General features: G+C 41.5%; 1 protein-coding gene across 2 annotated transcripts in view; it reads right to left on the bottom strand.

The window, feature by feature from the left end:
- Znf248 (zinc finger protein 248) overlaps window positions 1-20,930 on the bottom strand; it is a 32,770-nt gene extending 11,840 nt beyond the window's left edge. Inside the window, exons 1-3 of one of the 2 annotated variants that reach the window (XM_028880534.2) lie at window positions 20,828-20,930; window positions 20,073-20,347; window positions 19,191-19,233 (exon numbers count right to left, since the gene is read on the bottom strand). In XM_028880534.2, coding sequence (XP_028736367.1) covers window positions 19,191-19,205 — 15 coding nt within the window. In that variant the 5' untranslated portion in view covers window positions 19,206-19,233; window positions 20,073-20,347; window positions 20,828-20,930. Of the gene's footprint in view, window positions 1-19,190; window positions 19,234-20,072; window positions 20,348-20,416; window positions 20,546-20,827 lie in introns of those variants that run through there. The other variant, XM_037204228.1, reaches the window with a different exon arrangement.
- Window positions 20,931-21,205: the final 275 nt, after the last annotated feature.

Here is a 21,205-nt window from a genome sequence, read left to right as displayed (position 1 = left end):
TGTTTTTCCATATGAATTTTGAAAGTTTTTTTTCCCAATTTCTGTGAAGAATTATGTTGAGATTTTTAATGGGGACTGTACTGGATCTGTAGATTGCTTTGAGTATGGTGGCCAGTTCACAATATTAATACTATCAGTATATGAAAATGGGAGGTCTTTCCACCTTCCTGAATTGTGGTGATATATTGTGTACCCCAATAAAACTTATATGGGGATCAGAGGGCAGAGCCAGCCACTAGATTAGACAAAAAGGCCAGACAGTGATGGCACACACCCTTAATCCTATCACTCAGGAGACAGATCTGGATCTCTGTGAGTTCAAGACCACAATGGGAACAGAGCCAGGCGTGGTGGCACACACCTTTAATCTCAGCATTTGAGATCTCATGCCTTTGCTTGGGAAGCACACACACCTTTAATCCCAGGAAGTAAAATGGCAGGGCAGAAAAGGGTATATAAGGCCTGAGGAAACAGGAACTCACTCTCTTGAGGCTGAGAATTTTGTAGAGGTAAGAACACGGCTGGCTTATTCTGTTTCTCTGACCTTTCAGCTTTTACCCCAATATTTGGCTCCGGGGTTTTTTGTTATAAAACCTTTTAAGGTTCATGTTACACTGCATCTTCACTAATTTCTTTCTTCAATATCTTAAAGTTTTCATTGTACAGGTCTTTCAATTCCTTAGTTGGATTTATCTTTTTAAAAAGGTGGCATGTAAGAAGGCTCCTGACTTTTTATGTGTTACATTGTATCCTGATACTCTGCTGGGCTTTAGTTCTGGCGGAGTCTTTACCTTCTCTTATGTATAGGATTGTATCATCTGCAAATATTGGTACTTTTGAGTTTGTCCTTTCCTATTTGTATCCTCTTGTCTCTTCCTGGTGTCTTGCTGCTCTCGGTGAGACTTCAAGTACTATGTTGGACAGGAGTGGATAATCTTAACCCTAAGTAGATATGCTTCAAAGTTTTCTTCACTTAGTATGATGATGGCTCTGGGCTTACTGCACTGTCTTTATGTTAGCATATGTCCCTGTATCCTTAGATTCTCCAGGACTTTTATCATGAAAGGATGTTGGATTTTATCAAAGGCTTTTTCTGCACCTAATGAGATGACCATGTGGTTTCTGTCTTTGAAACTACTTATGTGGTAGATTATATTTATTGATTTACACATGTTGAACTATCCCTCTATCATTGAGATGAAGCCGACTTGATCATGGTAGATGATCTTTTTAAAATGTTCTTGAATTTGATTTGTAAGTTCTTCATAGAAAGCTCTTTTATGTCTGAGTTCATCAAATTGGTCCTATAATTCTCTTTGTTGGGTCTTTGCCTGGTTTTGGTATCACAACAATACTGGCTTCATAAAAAGAATTTGGGCAAAGCATGGTGGTGCACAACTTTAATCACAGATTTGGAAGTAGAGGCAGGTGGGTCTCTGTGAGTTTGAGGTCAGCCTGGTCTACATAGTGAATTTCATGACAGCAAGGATAACACAGTGAGAACTTATCTTTAAATAATAATAATAATAATAATAATAATAATAATAATAATGGAAGGGTTCCATCCTTTTTATTTTATGGAATAATTTGACATTAATTTTCTTCTTTGAAAATCTGTCAGAACTCTGTTCTGAACCTATCTGATCCTGTTTTCAGTTGGAGATTTTAAATTAATATTTCTACCTCATTGGTTCTTAGGGTCTATTATTATTTATCTCATTCTGATTTAACTTTAGTGGATTATACACATTTAGAAATTCATCTGTTTCTTTCGGATTTTCAAGTTTAGTGTAATATAAGTTTTTAAAGTATTTTCTTAATGAATCTCTTAATTTCCTCAGTATTTGTTCTAATGTCTCTTCTTTCATCTATAATTTTATTAATGAGTCTTTTCTTGTGGAGGGGGAGTTTAATTTGTTTAATGGCTTGTCTGTGGGAGTCCAGCTCCCACCATTTAAAAGGGTTCCTATGAGAAGAAGAGAAGGATAAGAAACTTTTAGATAGAAAGAGAAGAGGAGACAGAAACACAGGATAGCTTCGGGAAGACCTGGATCAAAACCCTTCTGCCTCTTCAAAGAGACTTTTTACAACAATGCCAATGGCCGGGGCAAAAGACCTCCCCCTTGCTAGATCAAAGCACACTGCACAGCCAAGTGTAGACCCTTCCAAACACCTGGTGACCATGCCCATGGTCATCCCTTTACGCAGCCCTGCTAGGTAAAGCAAGCTCAGATTCTCGGACCCTGAGTAAGTTCTCACTAGGAAACCTCTGTGGGTCTCTACCCTTGTCAATCATCAATTCTTTTTCAAAGAATCAACTCTTTATTTTCTGTTTGTTTGTAATTTTGTTTCTATTTTATTAATTTCAGCCCTGGTTACGATTACCTCTTTCCTTCTAGTGTTTTGGGATGTTGTCTATTCTTATTTTTTTCTACGGTTTGTATGTAAGTGCATCATCAAGTTATTTAGATCTCTCAAATGTAATGATGTAGTCACAAAGAGCTAAAAACTTTCTTCTTAGGATTACCTCCACTGTGTACCATAGATTTTAGTACATTATTTTCATTTTCACTCTATTTTAAGATTTTTACATTTTCCTTGTTTCTTCCTTGACTCTATTACCATAAAATTCTGTGTTTAGTCTCTGTGAGTTTGTATATTTCCCTTACTTTCTGTCCTAGTTAGAAATCCTATTGCTATGATGAAACAACATGACCAAAAGCAAGCCAGCTTACACTTCCACACCACAGTCTATCACTGAAAGAAGCCATTAAAGTCAAACAGGGTTGAAACCTGGAGGCAGGAGTTGATGCAGAGGCCATGGAAGGATGCTGCTTACTGGCTCGCTCCCCATGGCTTGCTCAGCTTGCTTTCTTATAGAACCCAGGACCACCAGCCCAGAACCTCCCCTGTCAATCACTAATTAGGAAAACTGCCCACAGCCAGATTTTTGTAAAAGCATTTTCTCAATCTGAGGTTCCCTCCTATCAGATGACTTTGGTTTGTGTCAAGCTGACATAAAACTAGTCAGCACTTTCTATTGCTTTGCTATCTAGCCCATTCTATTGTGGACAGATAGAATACAGATGTCTTTTTCTATTTTATTATATTCGTTAAATCCTGCTTTGTGTTTATTTATTTATTTATTTAGTTTGTTTGTTTTTCTATTATCAGCTTCATACAGTATAAATTCTTATCCTAGCCGGGCGGTGGTGGCGCACGCCTTTAATCCCAGCACTCGGGAGGCAGAGCCAGGCGGATCTCTGTGAGTTCGAGGCCAGCCTGGGCTACCAAGTGAGTTCCAGGAAAAGGCGCAAAGCTACACAGAGAAACCCTGTCTCGAAAAACCAAAAAAAAAAAAAAAAAAAAAAAAAAAAAAATTCTTATCCTAATAGTGAAATGTTTCATTGAGGCTTGCCCAGTAATTGAGTAAAACCAAATCTTATTATAAGCCACAGTCTTATAATAGGGTCCCCCCTGCTATATAGCCTCCCAGGTTCTGTGGGTTGCAGTCTGATTGTTCCTTACTTTATATCTAGTATCCACTTATGAGTGAGTACATACCATGTTTGTCCTTCTAGGTTTGGGTTACCTCACTCAGGATATTTTCTAGTTCCATCCATTTGCCTGCAAATTTCATGTTGTCATTGTTTTTCTCTGCTGAGTAGTACTCCATTGTGTATATGTACCACATTTTCTTAATTCATTCTTCAGTTGACGGGCATCTAAGTTGTTTCCAGGTTCTGGCTATTACAAATAGTGCTGCTATGAACATAGTTGAGCATGTATCTTTGTGGTATGATTGAGCATTCCTTGGGTATATGCCCAAGAGTGGTATGGCTGGGTCTTGAGTTAGATCAATTCCCAATTTTCTGAGAAACCGCCATACTGATTTCCACAGTGGTTGTACAAGTTTACATTCCCACCAACAGTGGAGGAGTGTTCCCTTTGCTCCGCATCCTCTCCAACATTGGTTGTCATTAGTGTTTTTGATCTCAGCCATTCTGACAGGTGTAAGGTGGTATCTCAGAGTCGTTTTGATTTACATTTCTCTGATGATTAAGGATGTTGAACATTTCTTTAAATGTCTTTCAGCCATTTGATTCTTCTTTTGAGAATTCTCTGTTTAGCTCTTTAGCCCATTTTTTAATTGGATTGTTCAGTATTTTGATGTCTAGTTTTTTGAGTATACTTTGGAGATCAGTCCTCTGTCAGATGTGGGGTTGGTGAAGATCTTTTCCCATTCTGTAGGCTGTCTTTTTGTCTTATTGACCGTGTCTTTTGCCCTACAAAAGCTTCTCAGTTTCAAGAGGTCCCATTTATTAATTGTTGTGCTCAGTGTCTGTGCTGCTAGTATTATATTTAGGAAGTGATGTCCTGTGCCAATGCGTTCAAGAGTACTTCCTACTTTCTCTTCTATTAAATTTAGTGTAACTGAATTTATGTTGAGGTCTTTGATCCACTTGGACTTGAATTTTGTGCATGGTGACAAATATGGATCTATTTGTAATCTTTTACATAATGACATCCAGTTATGCCAGCACCATTTGTTGAAGATACTTTCTTTTTTCCACTGTATAGTTTTGGCTTCTTTGTGAAAATAATGTGTTTATATGTGTGTGGATTAATGTCAGGGTCTTCAATTCGATTCCATTGGTCTGTATGTTGGTTTTTTTGCCAGTACCAAGCTGTTTTTATTACTATAGCTCTATAGTAGAGCTTGAGGTCAGGGATGGTGATGCCTCCAGAGGTTGCTTTATTATACAGGATTCTTTTAGCTATCCTGGGTCTTTTGTTTTTCCATATGAAGTTGAGTATTTTTCTTTCCAAGTCTGTGAAGAATTGTGTTGGGATTTTTGATAGGGATTGCACTGAATCTGTAGATTGCTCTAGGTAAGATTGTTAGGTAATGTTCCTTCTGTTTCTATTGTGTGAAACAATCTGAAGAGTATTGGAATTAGTTCTTTGAAAATCTGGTAGAATTCTGCACTGAAACCATCTGGTCCTGGGCTTTTTTTGGTTGGGAGACTTTTGATGACTGTTTCTATTTCTTTAGGGGTTATTGGTCTATTTAAATAATTTATCTGGTCTTGATTTAACTTTGGTATATGGTATCTATCCAGAAAATTGTCCATTTCTTCCTGGTTTTCCATTTTTGTGGAGTAAAGGTTTTTGAAGTATGACCTGATGATTCTCTGAATTTCCTCATTGTTTGTTGTTATGTCTCCCTTTTCATTTCTGATTTTGTTAATTTGGGTGCTCTCTCTTTGCCTTTTGGTTAATTTGGCTAGGGGCTTGTCTATCTTGTTGATTTTTTCAAAGAACCAACTCTTTGTTTCATTGATTCTTTGTATTGTTCTCTTGGTTTCTATTTCATTGATTTCAATTTGATTATTTCCTGGCATCTATTTCTCCTGGGTGAGTTTGTTTCTTTTTCTAGAGCTTTCAGTTGTGCTATTAGGTCATTGGTATGAGATTTCTCCATCTTCTTTATGTGTGTATTTAGAGCTATGAATTTTCCTCTTAGCACTGCTTTCATAGTGTCCCTTAAGTTTGGGTATGTTGTACTTTCATTTTAAGTGAATTCTAGGAAATCTTTATTTCTTTCTTTCTTCCTTGACCCATTGGTGTTTCAGGTGGGTATTCAGTTTCCATGAGATTGTAGGCTTTCTATAATCTTTGTTTTTGTTGAAGTCTAACTTTAAGGCATGGTGGTCCAATAAGATACAGGAGATTATTCCAATGTTTTTGAAGCTGTTGAGGTTTGCTTTGTGACCAAGCATGTGGAACCTTTTGAGAAGGATCCATAGGGTGCTGAGAAGAAGGTATATTCTTTTGTGTTAGGATAGAATATTCTGTAGATATCTATTAAGTCCATTTGGGTCATAACATCTGTTAGGTTCTTTATTTCTTTGTTAAGTTTCAGTCTGATAGATCTGTCTTTTGGTGAGAGTGGTGTATTGAAATCTCCCACTACTAATGTGTGGGGTTTGATGTGTGATTTAAGCTTTAGTAATGTTTCTTTTATAAATGTGGGTGCCTTTGTATTTGGGGCATAAATGTTCAGAATCGAGACTTCATCTTGGTAGATTTTTTCCTGTGATAAATATGTAATGTCCATCCTGACCTCTTTCGATTGATTTTAGTTTGAAGTCTATTTTATTAGATATTAGGATAGCTACACCAGCTTGCTTCTTAGGTCCACTTGATTGGAAAGCCAGCCCTTTACTCTGAGGTAGTGTCTGTCTTTGAAGTTAAGTTGTATTTCTTGTATGCAGCAGAAGGATGGATCCTGTTTTCTTATTCATTCTGTTAGTCTGTGTCTTTTTATAGGTGAGTTGAGACCATTGATATTGATGGATATTAATGACCAGTGATTGTTAATTCCTGTTATTTTTTTGTGGTAGTGTTGCGTTTTCCTTTTTTGGTATTTGCTGGTGTGGGATTATCTATTGCCTGAGTTTTCATGGGTGTGTTTAGCTTCTTTAGGTTGGATTTTTCCTTCTAGTGCTTTCTGTAGGGCTGGATTTGCGGATAGGTATTGTTTAAATCTGGTTTGCTGGGTATCATAGTCTGGGTTGGCATCTGTGGTCTCTTAGTGTCTGCATAACATTTGTTCAGGACCTTCTAGCTTTCAGTTTCTATTGAGAATTCTGGTGTTATTCTTTCTTTGTTCTGTGTGTTTAGTGTTTTGATTATTATGTGGCGAGGGGACTTTTTTCTTTTTCTTTTTTTTTTTTTTGGATCCAGCCTATTCGGTGTTCTGTAAGCTTCTTATATCTTCATAGGTATTTCTTTCTTTAGGTTAGGAAAGTTTTCTTCTATGACTTTGTTGAATAGTCATACAACTTAGTCCAATCAGTGTTAGTGGGTTCTGTCTCAGGGAGCTCCCAATTGGTGCAGGGTGTGCTTATGGTTCCAGTGGTTGTTAGGTTCGTAGGGGTTGGTTTTATTTGTGTGTGGTGGGGGGAGCAGGGAAAGGTAGCTGTCTGGTCCCTGGGAGTCCGATGGGTAGGCCTAGGTGCTAGATACCTGATCTTCCTGTCCAGAGATGGGGGCTTACCTGTTCCCGGTTGGTATAGTGTAGGCTTATGATTCTGGTGATCTAGTTCATTGGCTGGGCAGCGCCTTCTTTTGTGTTCTCAGGTCACGTTTTGCTCATTCGTCAACTCCTCAGCTGATCTTGTTTCCTCAGACTGCAGACTGTAGGATTCTGAATCCTCTCCCGAATGGATCTCAGCTGAGCAGGTTGTTCAGTAGGGCAATCTCACCAGCACCTCCAAGTTGTTGGGTTTCGCAGGATCGGCAGCTTGGCCCTGGGTTGGCCTCAGGCAGAGTGTTCGGATCTGTTCTGGTCCCACGGAGATGGCTCCTTCCCCGTGTGCTGGGATTAAATGCGTTCCTGTTCCAAGCTCTTAATCTCCTTGTTTTCACTGACTCCTCAGCGGGTAAAAGCTCAGTTTCTGGCATCTCTGCTGCTGCTCTGCCAAGGGGGTTTCCTTTGTCTTCAGTTGGAGGTGTTTTCCCAGCCTCCTCTTCAGTTTTCTTCAACTCCTCAGCCTGAAAGAACGCCAGCCCCAAGGGCTTCAGCCAAAACAGCTTCCTCAGCCTGAAAGGCCCCTGCTTCGTGTTTTAATTTGTGGAGAGAATTACATGTGCTGCTGAAAAGAAAGTATATTTAGTGTTTTTGCAGAATGTTCTATAGAGCCCTGAGAGACCCATTTGTTATGTTATTTAACTCTAAATGTCTGTTTAGTTTTTGTCCAGCTCACCCATCCATTGATGAGAGTGGAGTATTAAAGTCATGCATCATTACTGTATTGGGGTTAATCTGTGGTGTTAAATCTAATCATATTTCTTTTATGAAATTGGATCCAATGTGTTTGTTATATATGTGTTAAGAATTATAAAGTCTTTTTAGTGAGTTGTTCCTCTGATGAGTATGGAGCCTCACCAACTCTTCTAACTAGTTTTGGCTTGACGTCCGTTTTGTTGGCTATTAGAACACCTGCGCTGCCTGTTTCCTGGTTCTGGTTACTAGGAACAGCTTTGTCATCCTTTTACCCTAAGGTAGGGTCTATTGGTGGTGACGAGGTATGTTTCTTGAAGGTATCAAAAAGATAAATACTGTTTCCTAATCCAAACTGTGTCTCTTTATTGGAGAATTGAGACCATTAGGAGTTATTATTGAACAATGTGTATTAATGTCTGCCATATTGTTGGGGTATTTTTAGGCCTCATTTCTTTTTAATTAACTGTTCTGAAACTGTTCCAGGTGAACTCTTTGGTGTGTTTACCCTTGTCTTCAGACTGAAGTATTCCTTCCTGTAGAGTACGCTCTGTGGAGTTAGCTTAGCAGACATAAATTCTTTTAATCTGTTTTTATCATGGGGAGTTATTTCTTCTTTACTTTGAATAGTTTTGCTGGGTATAACAGTATGGCGGACAGTTATGGCCTTTCAGAACTCTGAATACATCTTTCCAGACCCTTCTTGCTTTCGATCTCTCTTCTGGATAATCAAGTGTTATTTTGATGGGTCTGATTTCTAGGTGACATATCTTTTATTTCTTGTAGCTTTTAATATCCTTTCTTTATCCTGTCATTCTAATATGTCATAGGCAGTTTCTTTTCTGGCCCTATTTGGGAGTTCTGTAGGTCTCATGTCTAGGTGAGCATCTTTTTCTCTAGTTTTGGGAATTTTTCTATAATTATATTGAAAACATTCCTATTTCCTATCTATAGTGCCTTTATCTTTTTATGCTCATAATCTGAATGTTAGATCTTTTCATGGTGTCCCAGTACTCTCCCACTTTCTGTTTAAATGTATTACTGTCTGTGAGTGGATGATCCAGTTCCTTTACCTTGTTGTCAGTCCTTGATTCTCCGTTTCCCTTAGGATTCATTCTGCTGGTGAGGCTTTCCACTTGTGTTTTTATATGGCTTATTGATTTTGTCATTTCCAGCATTCAAGTTTGGGTTTTCTTCAGCAATCTTATTTTCATAACGGAGACTGACTTCCTTTTCATCCATCTTTTTGGTTTTGTACGCCTTGAGTGTACCCATGTCCTCTTTAAATTGTTTGGGCTTATAATTGTTGTTTTAACACACTTATCATTCTTTTTAATTGTCTGAAAATTCTCCCAAGTCATTGTCCCAATGCTTCCCCCATGCTTGTTAGTTTTTATGTCAACTTGACACAAGGTGGAGTCACTTGAGAAGAGAAAACTTGCTGAGAAAATGCCTCCATAAGATCAGGCCATAGACAAGCTGGTACTCTATATTGTGTGTGGTGCCACCTCTTGGCTGGTGACCCTGGGTGTTATAAGAAATCAGGCTGAGCAAGTCATAAGGAGCAAGCCAGTAAGCAGCACCCCTCCACGGCCTTTGCTTCAGTTCCCGCCTCTGGGTTCCTGCCTTGAGTCCCTACCCTGACTTCCTTTGACGATGATGGACTGTGGTGTAGAAGCATAAGGGAAACAAACCCTTTCATCCTCACGTTGTTTTCAGTCATGGCTTTTCATCACAGCTACAGAAACCCAAACTAAGACAGTACCCACTTAGGATTAGTTATTTGTTAAGGAAATATGTTGTCTTGGTATTTTATGTTGTTTTGGTTTCTGTGCTGGGAATTGTGCATCTGGAGTTTGATTGTTGGTCCAGTTTTTTTTTTCTTTTTTCATCTTTAGTCTTTAAACTTAAGACACCTTCTTTCTCTCGGCAGTGATTATCTCCAGTGTTCAGGAGAGGAGTAAGTCCTAGCAGGATTGAGATGTCATTCTCCTTGTAGGACTGGCATTTAGGACTGGAAAGTTAATCTCAAATATTCCTCCAACGGTCAAGTATTGTCCTGTGTCAAATAGGGCCTCCTACATGGATCTGCAGCTTCAGCTGGGAGTTGTGTAACTCTCCATGTTTGTGGGCCTCACCCAGAGTCAAATCTAGTCCTTCCCTGGGTCTGAAGTTTCACCTCAAGCCACTTGGAGGAGTGGAACTTCAGACAAGCTTGTGGGCAGAGTTAAATCCAGTTCCCCATCCTATGACCAAAGTTTCCTCTGAAGCCACTGAGAGATATGGAATCCGATAAGCACCAATAGTCAGTTCAGGACTTGTCCCCACCCTGCGTCCACATCTTCTATTGGAGCTGCTGGAAGATGCAGAATTTCTCGATCCCTTGCAATCTAACCCAGAGTCAGATCTGCTCACTACCCCGGGTCTGCACCTTCTCCTGAAGCCTCTGGAAGGTGTGGACCTCCCTGAACATCAACAGTCCTAACCCTGGTTCAGGACCAGTTCACACCCTGCATCTGCTGGGAGAAAACCTTTTCTTATACATGTGACAGAGAATTAGCATCTAGAATATATAAGGAACTAAAAGAACTAAACATCAAGAAATTACCCAATTAAAAGATGTGTGTAGGACTAAACAGAGTTCAAAAAGAATACAAATGGTTAGTAAACATTTTTTTTTTTTTTTAACACCAAAATCCTTCGCCACCAGGGAAAAGAGGATTCTACCTTACCCTGGTCAGAATCATTCAAGAATGCAAATGCTAACAAATGCTGGCATGGGTTTAGGGGAACACTTATACACTGTCAGCAGATTGTAAACTAAGGCAGCCACTTTGGATATAAGTCTGGTGATTAAAAAAAAAAAAAAAAACCTAAAAGTAGAACTCCACTGACCCCGATCTACCACTTGTGAACATGCACCTGAAGGATTCTAAACCTTGCTGTAGAAACATTTACACAGCCTGCTTCCTTGTTCTCTCCACAACAGGTAAGAAATGGAATCTGTTCAAATGGCAACCAGCTGAAGAACAGACAATGAAAACGAGGGACATACACACATTGGAAATTTATTCAGCTGTAAATAAAAAAAAATTATGACATTTGTAGAAAAATTGGTGAAACTGAAAAATATTACACTGTGTGAGGGAATCCAGGTCCACAATGTCAAAAGCCAAATGTCCTCTCTTATTTGCAGATCACGGCTTCAAATTCTTCCATGTGTATCTTTAACTTGATATGTTTATAGAGACTTGGAAGTAAGAAAGGGGCCTTGGTGGAGGCAGAGGGGAAGAGGGACAGGAGGACATATGCTGTGTGAAAATGGAGGACAGGAATACTGGAGAGGAAAGATTCAAACAGGAACAGGGCACCGCAGAGACGGAGTGCTGGAGAAGGAGGAGTAACTGAAACCAAATACGGATGAAAAAGCCACACTGAAAACTACTACTTTATAAGCTAACTTATATCTTTTTGTCTTTTATTTTTATGCATTGTTAATATGGGGGTGTGTGGTGGTTGAAAGAAAATGACCCCCAAAGGGAGTGGCACTATTAGGAGGTGTGGCTTTGTTGGCGTGGGTGTGGTCTTGTTGGAGAAAGTGTGGCACTGAGGAGGCAGACTTTGAGGTCTCATATATGCTCAAGCCACACTCAATGTCTCAGTTCACTTCCTGTTGCCTGTGAGTCAAGATGTTCAGTACCTCTTATTCTATGAAAATCAATTCAAAATGGACCAAAGATCTTAAGACTGACATAAGACCTGCAGTGTAAAAGAAAGCACTTCAAATTAGACACACTAGTCAGAATTTCTTAGAGGACTCTGATGGCTTAGGAAATAATACCAAGATCTGAAATATAGCATTTTACCAAATTACAAAGTTTAGCCACAGCAAATGGGGGGGGGGGGGAAGCGGGGGAAGACAAGAAAAGGGACAGCATACAGAATGAGGAAAAAATGAACTTTGCTAGCTATACATATGACAGAGGATTTATACACAGAATACATAAAGAACTCAAAATAACCCAACCAATAAATGAGCTAATGAAATAAATACACTGCTTTCAAAAGCTGAAATACAAATGGCCAATAAACATGAAAAGTTTTCAAAATCTCTAGACATCAGGGAAAGGAAAATCAAACTGCTTTATGACTTAGAAATGTGAGTTCATCTGATTGGTTAACACCAATAAAATAAAGAACAACAAATGGTAGACAGAATATCCTTACTCACTGCTAGCAGCAATATAAATTGGACCAGTCTTGATGGGAATCAGGACAGAAGCTCCTCAAAAGACTAAATCAAGAGACTGGAAAAGTGATTGAATGGATAAAATGCTTTCTGACAAGCACGAGGACTTGAGTTCAAATCCTAAGAAAACACGAAAAGGCCAGGCATGCTAGTATATGTTTGTAACCCCTACTCCTTCGGTGAGATGGGTGGCAGAGACAGGATTTCTGAAAGCTTGAGGGCCGGCTAGAAAAGAGGCTCTATTTTAAACAAGGTGGCAGATGAGGGCTGGCATGCAAGGTTGTCCTCTGACCTCCACACTCCCACTGTAGCACATGAGCACCTGCACACACACACACACACCACACACACACACACACACACACACACACACACACACACACAGAGGATAATAAATTGATTTTTTAAATACAACTAAAAATAGAGCTAATGCTGACCCAGCTATACCATTTCTGAGTATATAACCAAAGAGCTCTATGTTGGTTAGGTTTTTTTCAACTTAACATAGCCAGGGTAATCTAGATAAAGGAAACCTCAATTGAGAAAATGCCACCATCAGACTGGCCTGTAGACAAACATGTTCTTAATTAGTGATTGATGAAGAAGGGTGCAGTCCCCTGTGGGCTGTGCCACCCCTGGGCAAGTATTCCTGGAGTGTAGAAGATGTTGCTTCGAGTTCCCACTTTGGCTTACTTCAATGATGGACTATGATTGGGACATATAAACAAATAAACCCTCTCCTCCCCAAAATGCTTTTTGTCATTGTCTTTATCACAACAGGGAGAAAACTAAAACAGGCTTTAAGTCAAGAGACCACAGAAGTATTTCCACATTTATATTACCGTAGTACTACCAAAAGAGTGAAGTTATAGATTGTAATCTAGGTGTTCATCAACAGATGAATACTGAAGAAAATTACATACGCACAATGAAATTTTATACAACCTTCAAAGAGGATGAAGTTATGCTGTGTGCTGAAAAAAGGATACAATATCCCATCACCATAACAAACCAGACTCAGAAGACAAATACCTCATTTTCTCTCACTAATGGATCTTAGATTTTCTTTAGATAATGTCTTTTGTGCCTTTGATGGTAACTTTTATTAGATGTACTCAGCTCAACACCCACAGTCTGCTGGATAACGCCACATTTATACATGTGACCTGAGATGACATGAAAGCAGAAGGGAGATGGGGGGGTGGGGAGTGTGGAAAGAGATTAGCAGATGAGGCCAGGGACAGAGAGGAAGAAATGGGGTGAATATGTTCAATGTGCACCATCAACGTAAAAGAAATGACCTATATGAAATCCAATACAATACACAATAAATCTATAGCAGCAAGCATGTTAAACAATAAAAGAATAAATATTTGAAAGGGCTGAAAGCCCTGACTAATATACCACTCTTGGGCATATGCCCAAATGACATTGCATCTTACCACAAGAACACTTGCACAACTATATTCACTGTGGCTCTATTCATAATAGCCAGAAACTGGAAACAACCTAGGTGTCCCTTAACTGAAACATGGAAAAAAGAAAATGCACGTTTACACAAAAGAATATTACTCAGCTGTTAAAAAAAAAATCATGAAATTTGCATGCAAGTGGATGGAACTAGAAAAAAATCATCCTGAGGTAACTCAGAAAGATAAATATGGTTGGTATGTATCCACTTATATGTGGATATTAGCTGTTAAGTAAATGATAAAAAAGTTACAATCTGTAGACCCAGAGAGGTTACATATAGAGAAAGGGGCTGAGGTGTATGGAGGCTGACACACATGGATCTCCATGAGAGGAGAAAATAGATTTTATGGGTAGACTGCAAGTAGGATAGGGGGACAGGAATGGAGGATCAGGAAGGGAGAGGGAGGAGAGGTGGGGTTGAGGGAAAGGATGTGGAGAAAGATTGCTAGAACTGAGGGGCATTGAGGAGTGGTATGGAAACCTAATACAGTAGAAACTTCCTAAAATATGTGAAGGGATCCTAATAATAATCTCCAAATAATAGGGCAGACAGAATCCCACCTGGCCATCTCTTGTCACCAAATGAAGCTTCCAGTAGTGGGACTAGGTTACACCCGATTGAGCTGTTGACCAAAGGGGTCCCATGGAAACCCCCAAACAACCCAGGCTGTTGCCAAGACAATAGGTTACGCTCCCAAAACTGACAGTCAAGCTTCACTGCTAAAGACAACACCCACAGAACTCACTGAAGATTGAGGTCGAACTGGTGCCTACATAGAAACTTCATCCTTACATTCGAGTGTGTACAGTGCGGGAGGTACTCTGCAGGCTACCGAAAGAGGAACATAAACACCAACCCAGCCACAAACCCTTTGGTCTACAATCTGTCCTGCCTGCAAAATATGCTAGGGCAATGGTGGCACAAAGCTTGTGGGAGTATTTGTCTGATTTGACTTAAGGTCCACTCCATGAGATGGAACCCATACCCTACACTACTTGGGCAACCGAGAACCAGAGATTAGATAGCCCAGAGACCTAGGGTCAAATCAAATAATACTGGTCTTTAAAAAAAAGTAGTGATAAAATGATTCCTAATGATACTCTGCTATATTCATAGATCAACGCCTTATACAGCCATCATCAGAGAAGCTTCCTCTTGCAGCAGATGGGAACAAATACAGAGACCCACAGCCAGACTTTATGCAGAGAGAGAGAGAATCATTAGAACACACAGCTCGAAATAGGATGTCTCCCTCAAATCCCTTCCCTCAGAGCTCACGGAACCCCAAGGAAGAGGAGGAGAGAGTGTAAGAGCCAGAGGGGATGGAGGACACCAGGAGAACAAGTCCCTCTAAATCAACTAAGCAAAGCTCATAGGAACTCACAGAGACTGAGGTATCATGCACAAGGTATGCACGGGTCTGCACCACATCCTCTGCACATATATTATGGCTTCCTGTTTAATATTTTTGTAGGACCCTTCAGTGTGAACGAGTGGGTCTCTGATTCTTGTGTCTTCTCCTGGGCTCCTTTCCTTCTGCTGGTTTGCCATGCCCAATTGATGTGATGCTCTTTGAGTTATCTTATTTTATGTTATTTTGTTATGTTTTTGTTGTTATCTCTTAGAAGCCTGTTCTTTTTTCACGAGAGACAGAAATGCAGTGGATCTGGAGGGGTGGGGGAGATGGAAAGAACTGTAATCAAGGCATATTGTATAAGGTAAGATATGCAGGGATCTGAGGGAGCTAAGAGTGTAATTGGAATCCCACAAGTAAAGAGTATTTGAAGAAAAAGAATGGCTGAAAATTTCCCCAAAGTGAGAGGCATTACACTTCAAAATCGAAATCCCCTAGAAATACAAGAAAAAGACCTACACCAAACCAAACTAGGTAGTCTCAAGTATCGGCCACTAGGAGAGCCAGTGTCTGGATGGTTTTACTTTAAACTTTAAGGAACAAAGGCAAAGGGTCACAGCTGAGGCACAAAACTAGTAGAAGGTGAGGCGGCGCAGAGAAGAACAAACATTTCATGAACTACAGAGCACGGTGACTCTCTAGGGTCCTAACACCAAAGACACATTGTAGGGTCTAACCTTAATTAGGGTTGGCCCACAGGAGGGAGAAAACAGGACGATAACACACATAAAGTAGAAAGGTGACCAGAAGGATGCTGCTATAATTTAGCTGGGAAGTTTCTACATCTAATGTAAACTCCAAATCAATCAAACACTTAAACATAAACTGCATAGAAGGATGAAAAGACATGAGAACGTGGGCACACAGCACTTTGCTGTTTCTAAAACACTGAACTAGCAGAACAAGATGGCCTACAAGTCACATAATCCACAAGCCTTCCTATCCCTCTCGACAGCAGGTAGAGGAAAGCCAGAAGCCTAAGAGGGAAATGGCCAAAAGAGAGCACAGACAGTTCACAAAAAAAGTGAACAGACACCCGTGCTGGCTAATTTTATGTCACCTTGACACAGGCTAGAATCACCTGAAAGGACGAAACCCCAGCTGAGAAAATGCCTCCATAAGATGGGGCTGTAGGCCACCCTGTGGAGCATTTTCTTAATTAGTGATTGATGGGAGAGGGCTCAGCCCACGGTGGGTGGTGCCATCCCTGGGTTGGTGGTCCTGGGTTCTAAAGAAAGCAGGCTGAGCAAGCCTGTAAGCAGCACCTTCCATGGCCTCTGCATCAGCTCCTGCACCCAGGTTCCTGCCCTGACTTCCATGAGTGATAGACTATGTGGAGGTATAAGCTGAATAATACCTCTCTTCTCGTTCTTGCTTTTGGTCCTGGTGTTTTATCACAGCAGTGGTAACCCTCACTAAGATAACGACATTAGACACATGAAAAGATAATGAACTTCGCTCAGAGTAAAGAAAACTGCAGGAGAAACAGTATCACAGTCACCCCAAATCCAAAAACTTAACCACCCAGTCTACAGGAAAAGCTGGGGGAAAATAAGGACTCTCATGTGCCTGCCACCACTGAGATTATAAATGGTCACTCCAAAACAGGTATTCCCACGAAGGCGATCAAGTTCTGGGAATTCATGAGCATAATTACACAAATAACATGATACACACTAGTGCACACACACATGTGCTTAGACAGTTTAGTCTTTCAACATGGTTTGTAACCAGGAAAGAACAGCAGTAGTTTGTTGTTGTTGTTGTTTTTCAAGATGGTTTCTCTGGGTAGCCTTGGATCTCACTCTGTAGACCATGCTAGCCTCGAACTCATAGAGATCCACCTGCCTCTGCCTCCCAAGTGATGGGATTAAAGGCGGGCGCCGCCGCCCAGCTAGAACAGCAGTAGTTTAATAAACTTGGATATTTACTCTTCAGCTGTCATGGGACTGTAATGAAAGGAAAGAGAGAGAGAAAGGAAGAGGGAAGGCAGGACGGTCGGACAGACAGATGGACAAATGAATGCAGCAGCAATCTGCGTTGTCAGGGAAACCTGGTGCACGCTTGTGAAGTGAAAAAGAATGTCAGATACCGTTTGCAGGCTTGCCATGCAAAGGTGGTCCCCTGAATGGCAGTGACAGGCTTTGCTGTGAGCTCGTTAGAAATTCAGAATTCAGAGGGCACTTGACTGCAGAACTTCAGAATCCAGCTGGGCTTGTGGTCTACCTCATCCCAGCATTAGGACCACAGAGGCAGGTCATGAGTTAATGGCCATCCGGGGCCACACAGCAAGACCCTGCCTTCCAAGCTCAGGAGCAGAGTACTTGTTGAGTGTATTCAAGGCCCTGGAGTTCATCTCCAAGGGAAAGAAGAAAAAGGGAGAGAGGAAGGGGAGAAGGGAGGGAGAGAGCAAGGGGAGAAGGGAGGGAGAGAGCAAGGGGAGAAGGGAGGGAGAGAGCAAGGGGAGAAGGGAGGGAGAGAGCAAGGGGAGAAGGGAGGGAGAGAGCAAGGGGAGAAGGGAGGGAGAGAGGAAGGGATGAGGTAGAAGAGGAAGGAGGGAAATACAGGGATCCATCTCCAGCCATTATCTCAGAACACATGTTAAAATGATGTTACAGACTCACAGGTGAGAAGCCCTTAAGATCAGGTTTGTAAATAAAAAGGAAAAGGATATATAAGAACAGTCATGCATATTTTTTAATTGATTAGCACTAGAAAATACTTAAGTAGACATTAACTATGGTAGGATGACAATACATTTATGTCTGGAATTACCCCAAAATTTGCCAACTGACCTAGCATAATTATCTATAGAATCTGTTTCATGCTCAGTGAAAATGTCTCAAGAGGATAAACATCATCTGTCTACAGGGAACAGAAAGTGTGGAGGGGGAAGGAGTACATACTTTTGTATCTTTTGTATTAGTCCCCACGCCCCTCAGATTTTTCTTTTCTTTTTCTTTCTTTCTTTTTTCTTTTTTTTTGGTTTTTTGAGACAGGGTTTCTCTGTGTAGCTTTGTGCCTTTCCTGGAACTCACTCTGCAACCCAGGCTGGTCTTGAACTCACAGAGATCTGCCTACCTCTGCCTCCCAAGTGGTGGGATTAGAGGCATGCACCACCACCACCCGGCATAGATTTTTAAGTTTTATTAGCACACTATTTAAATGTTAGTATATTACTAATTCAAAAGCATGAAGAAAAAAAACAAAAAAAAAAAAAAACAAGACACCTGAAGCCCATCAGCAAAACAAAGAGCAGAGAATGGGGGCTGAAAGCGATGTCGGGGGCAAAAAGAAAGAGATGGTGAGAAATCAGTCATGAAGGAGAGTGTAGAGCATGGTGTTCCACAACAGAAAGCACTTTCCAAATAAGTCTCTCTCTCTCTCTCTCTCTCTCTCTCTCTCTCTCTCTCTCTCTCTCTCTCTCTCTCTCTCGTGTGTGTGTGTGTGTGTGTGTGTGTGTGTGTGTGTGTTTTAGTTTGTCTGTTTTGGTTTTTGCTTTTTGTTGTTTTTCTTAAATTTTTTTTGAGGGGGGAGGAGAGAAAGAACATGAAGTTGGGTGGGGAGGATCTGGAAGGAGTTGAGGGAGGGGAAAGAATATAAAAGAAATACATTGTATGAAGAACATTTTTGAATAAAAAATTTTTTTAAGCAATCCATTGTCAACTCTACCAAATGCTGCTGGTAGTCAAGAGAGGCAGAGGCAAGACTATTCACTGGCTGGCCTTGAAATGACTTGGTGGCCCTTTGAAGAACTGACTCAGGTGGATGGTGGTGAGGGGATAAGGCCTTATTTTTCAGGTTGGATGTAAATGAGAAATGTATAAACACAAGCTTCCTGCATGCACATTTACCTGGAAGCACAAATGAGCTGCCTGGACATTTAGGAGAGCTGCTTTGAGAATACATGGGATGGCGATTCCTCCACCTACTTTAGCATTTGTTCCTGGAAAAAGTAGGAGCCCCAGAGCAGTCTACTCCAGCCTCAGTGTGGGGACTGACCCCCGACACACACAGGCTCTGCTCTTGCAGAAATGGCTACAGGAAACATATCACATTCACCTCAGTGTGACTACCGTAAAACACAGAAGCACTTCTATAACCTGAATACTCCCGTAAGTTTAAAAATCCTCCATCTAATTCTGTCAACTCTCCTAGTTCAAATGTTTCTGTGACTGTAAAATTTTGTCTGTTTTTACTGTTTCATTGAAAAAGAAATACAAATTCTTAAAACAAAATGGGAATAAAAAAGCCAAAAACTCACCTGGGATTTGTTCATTTTCTGCTCTGAGTGGAGGAGGGAAGAGCTGAGGGAAAAGGAAGAAGGACGTCAGGAGATCTGGCCTGCCCTGCAGTTCCCGGGTTCACCTGTGCATTCCATTCCATGCAAGGTGTTTACTTCAAGTGGGGCCCTAACATAGGTCGAGTTGAGATAATTTTCACTGAATGAATACAAACACCTGTTTCTTATTATCGCCCAACTTACAGAAAAATTAAAAAGATGAGATCTTTTTAATTCACCAAATAATAATCTAAAGGAGGAAATGCCATGGCTTTGTCCAGACTGATAATCAAGAGGAGGGGGAAAGAAATCAGACCATATTGTTTATCTGACACCATTAATCCCTTGAAGTCAGATAATTCAAGAAAACTTGAGAAAAGGAATGGGCTTTTTAAGGCAAGACAAAAATTTCAAAACGTGTCCCAAGTTGCTTGCTTACAATCCTCTTGACATCTCTTGATAAGAAACTTTGACAGAAAAGTGACAAATGTACAACCATCTGCAGGACTTGGTTGTGTCACTAAAAACTTGCAAGATATTCTTAGATGCTCAGGCTTAATGGTAAAAAACCAAAAAGCAAGAAACAAGTAAACTAAAGCTGGTTAACTCAAGGACCCACCTACACTGTCCCTTGGACATTGATGGCCAGAAAAGCACATCCCTCAGCATCTCCCTTCAAGTCACCTTTGGATGAGTCAGTGTCTAGAGACCACCCCTCCATAGTTAACAAGGTAGGAGGGGTGCGCGGGATGTTTAGGAAGGAGGGAGACAGCAATTCCGGACCTGTGGCTGGTGAGCCGTTCACCCCCAAGCGGCATTCCCTGTACACCCTGAGTGCACCCATCTCTCTCAACTCCAGCTCACCTCTCTCTCCTTAAACTTGTCCCAGACTTTCGGCGGGCACACAGTCCTCCATGGTTTCAGGATATTGTGTCATTACACACAACAATTGAGCGAATATCAAAGTCAGAACGGGGATCCCGAGAGTGTGAGGGGCAGAAGGCTTGGTGGCTAGTTAGGCCGGCTCTTTCCTCTTCCACTCCAAACACTGCGCCCTAGGGACCAGTCCAAAGGCCCGCGGCAAGGGTGGGCTCCCTGCGACCCTCACAGGGTATTCCCTGCACAAGAAGTAGTAGCAGCTTAAAAAAAAATAAAGAAAAAGAAAAGAAAGAAAGGAAGAAAAAAAAGCAAGTATTCATAATAGTCACATTGTGCAGAAGAGAAACCCGAGTCTTGATTGGGTTATTCTGTCCCAGTAATTCATTCACTCGGGATCAGGCTTGCCTGCTCGCCCCCACATCCCAGCATCTGGCCCCAGGAGACAGAGAACGCACGCGTCACAGCGTCACGCTCACGCCACGCATGCGTAACTCCTCAGGTCCCTCCCTACAACCCCGCACCGTCCCCGCCTAGTGCACAAAACGCTCACGCACAGCACGAGCTAGCGGCCCTAGGTTTGCGCTGCAGAAGTGCAGGACCATCTGTACCCCGGCAACCTGAGCGCCGGCGCCGACGCACCCCAGCACTTTCCCAGATGGGTCCCCCTCTGGCCCCTGTTCGCTGGCCGGATGGCCCCGAGCTCCCAGAACCCTCCACCCTTGCCGCCATCTAGGGCTCACCCGCCGCTCTAGCAGTGCGTGGAGCCGAAGGCCAAGAAATGTTTCCCTGGAGGGACGCGGGGCCAGGGAAGGACCAGGAGCAGAAATGCAGCATGCGCATGCGCAGGGGAAGGGGCGGTGCGCCCATCTGTGCTGAGAGTGGGGTCCCTCTGTCCAGTGTTGGAAGGAATGTTGCCTGGAGAACAGAGTCAGCTCTTGTCTCACCCTCTATTGTAAAATGATGCTATTGACAGCTCTAGAAACCAGGGTTTCCGGACCCTGTAACCAGGCGTTTACAGTGCAAATACAACCTTGCCCGACTCATTTCTCAGAACGGGGCTTTTCTGGTACACCATGCCAGTTTTTGTACCTTTATCTAGAGCCAAAGTTCTATCAGTA

This window comes from Peromyscus leucopus, chromosome 3, assembly GCF_004664715.2.
Source record: "Peromyscus leucopus breed LL Stock chromosome 3, UCI_PerLeu_2.1, whole genome shotgun sequence".
Lineage (NCBI taxonomy): Eukaryota > Metazoa > Chordata > Mammalia > Rodentia > Cricetidae > Peromyscus > Peromyscus leucopus.
The sequence above is the reverse complement of the archived record's forward strand: the minus strand, read 5'-3'. Positions and strand labels throughout refer to the sequence as shown.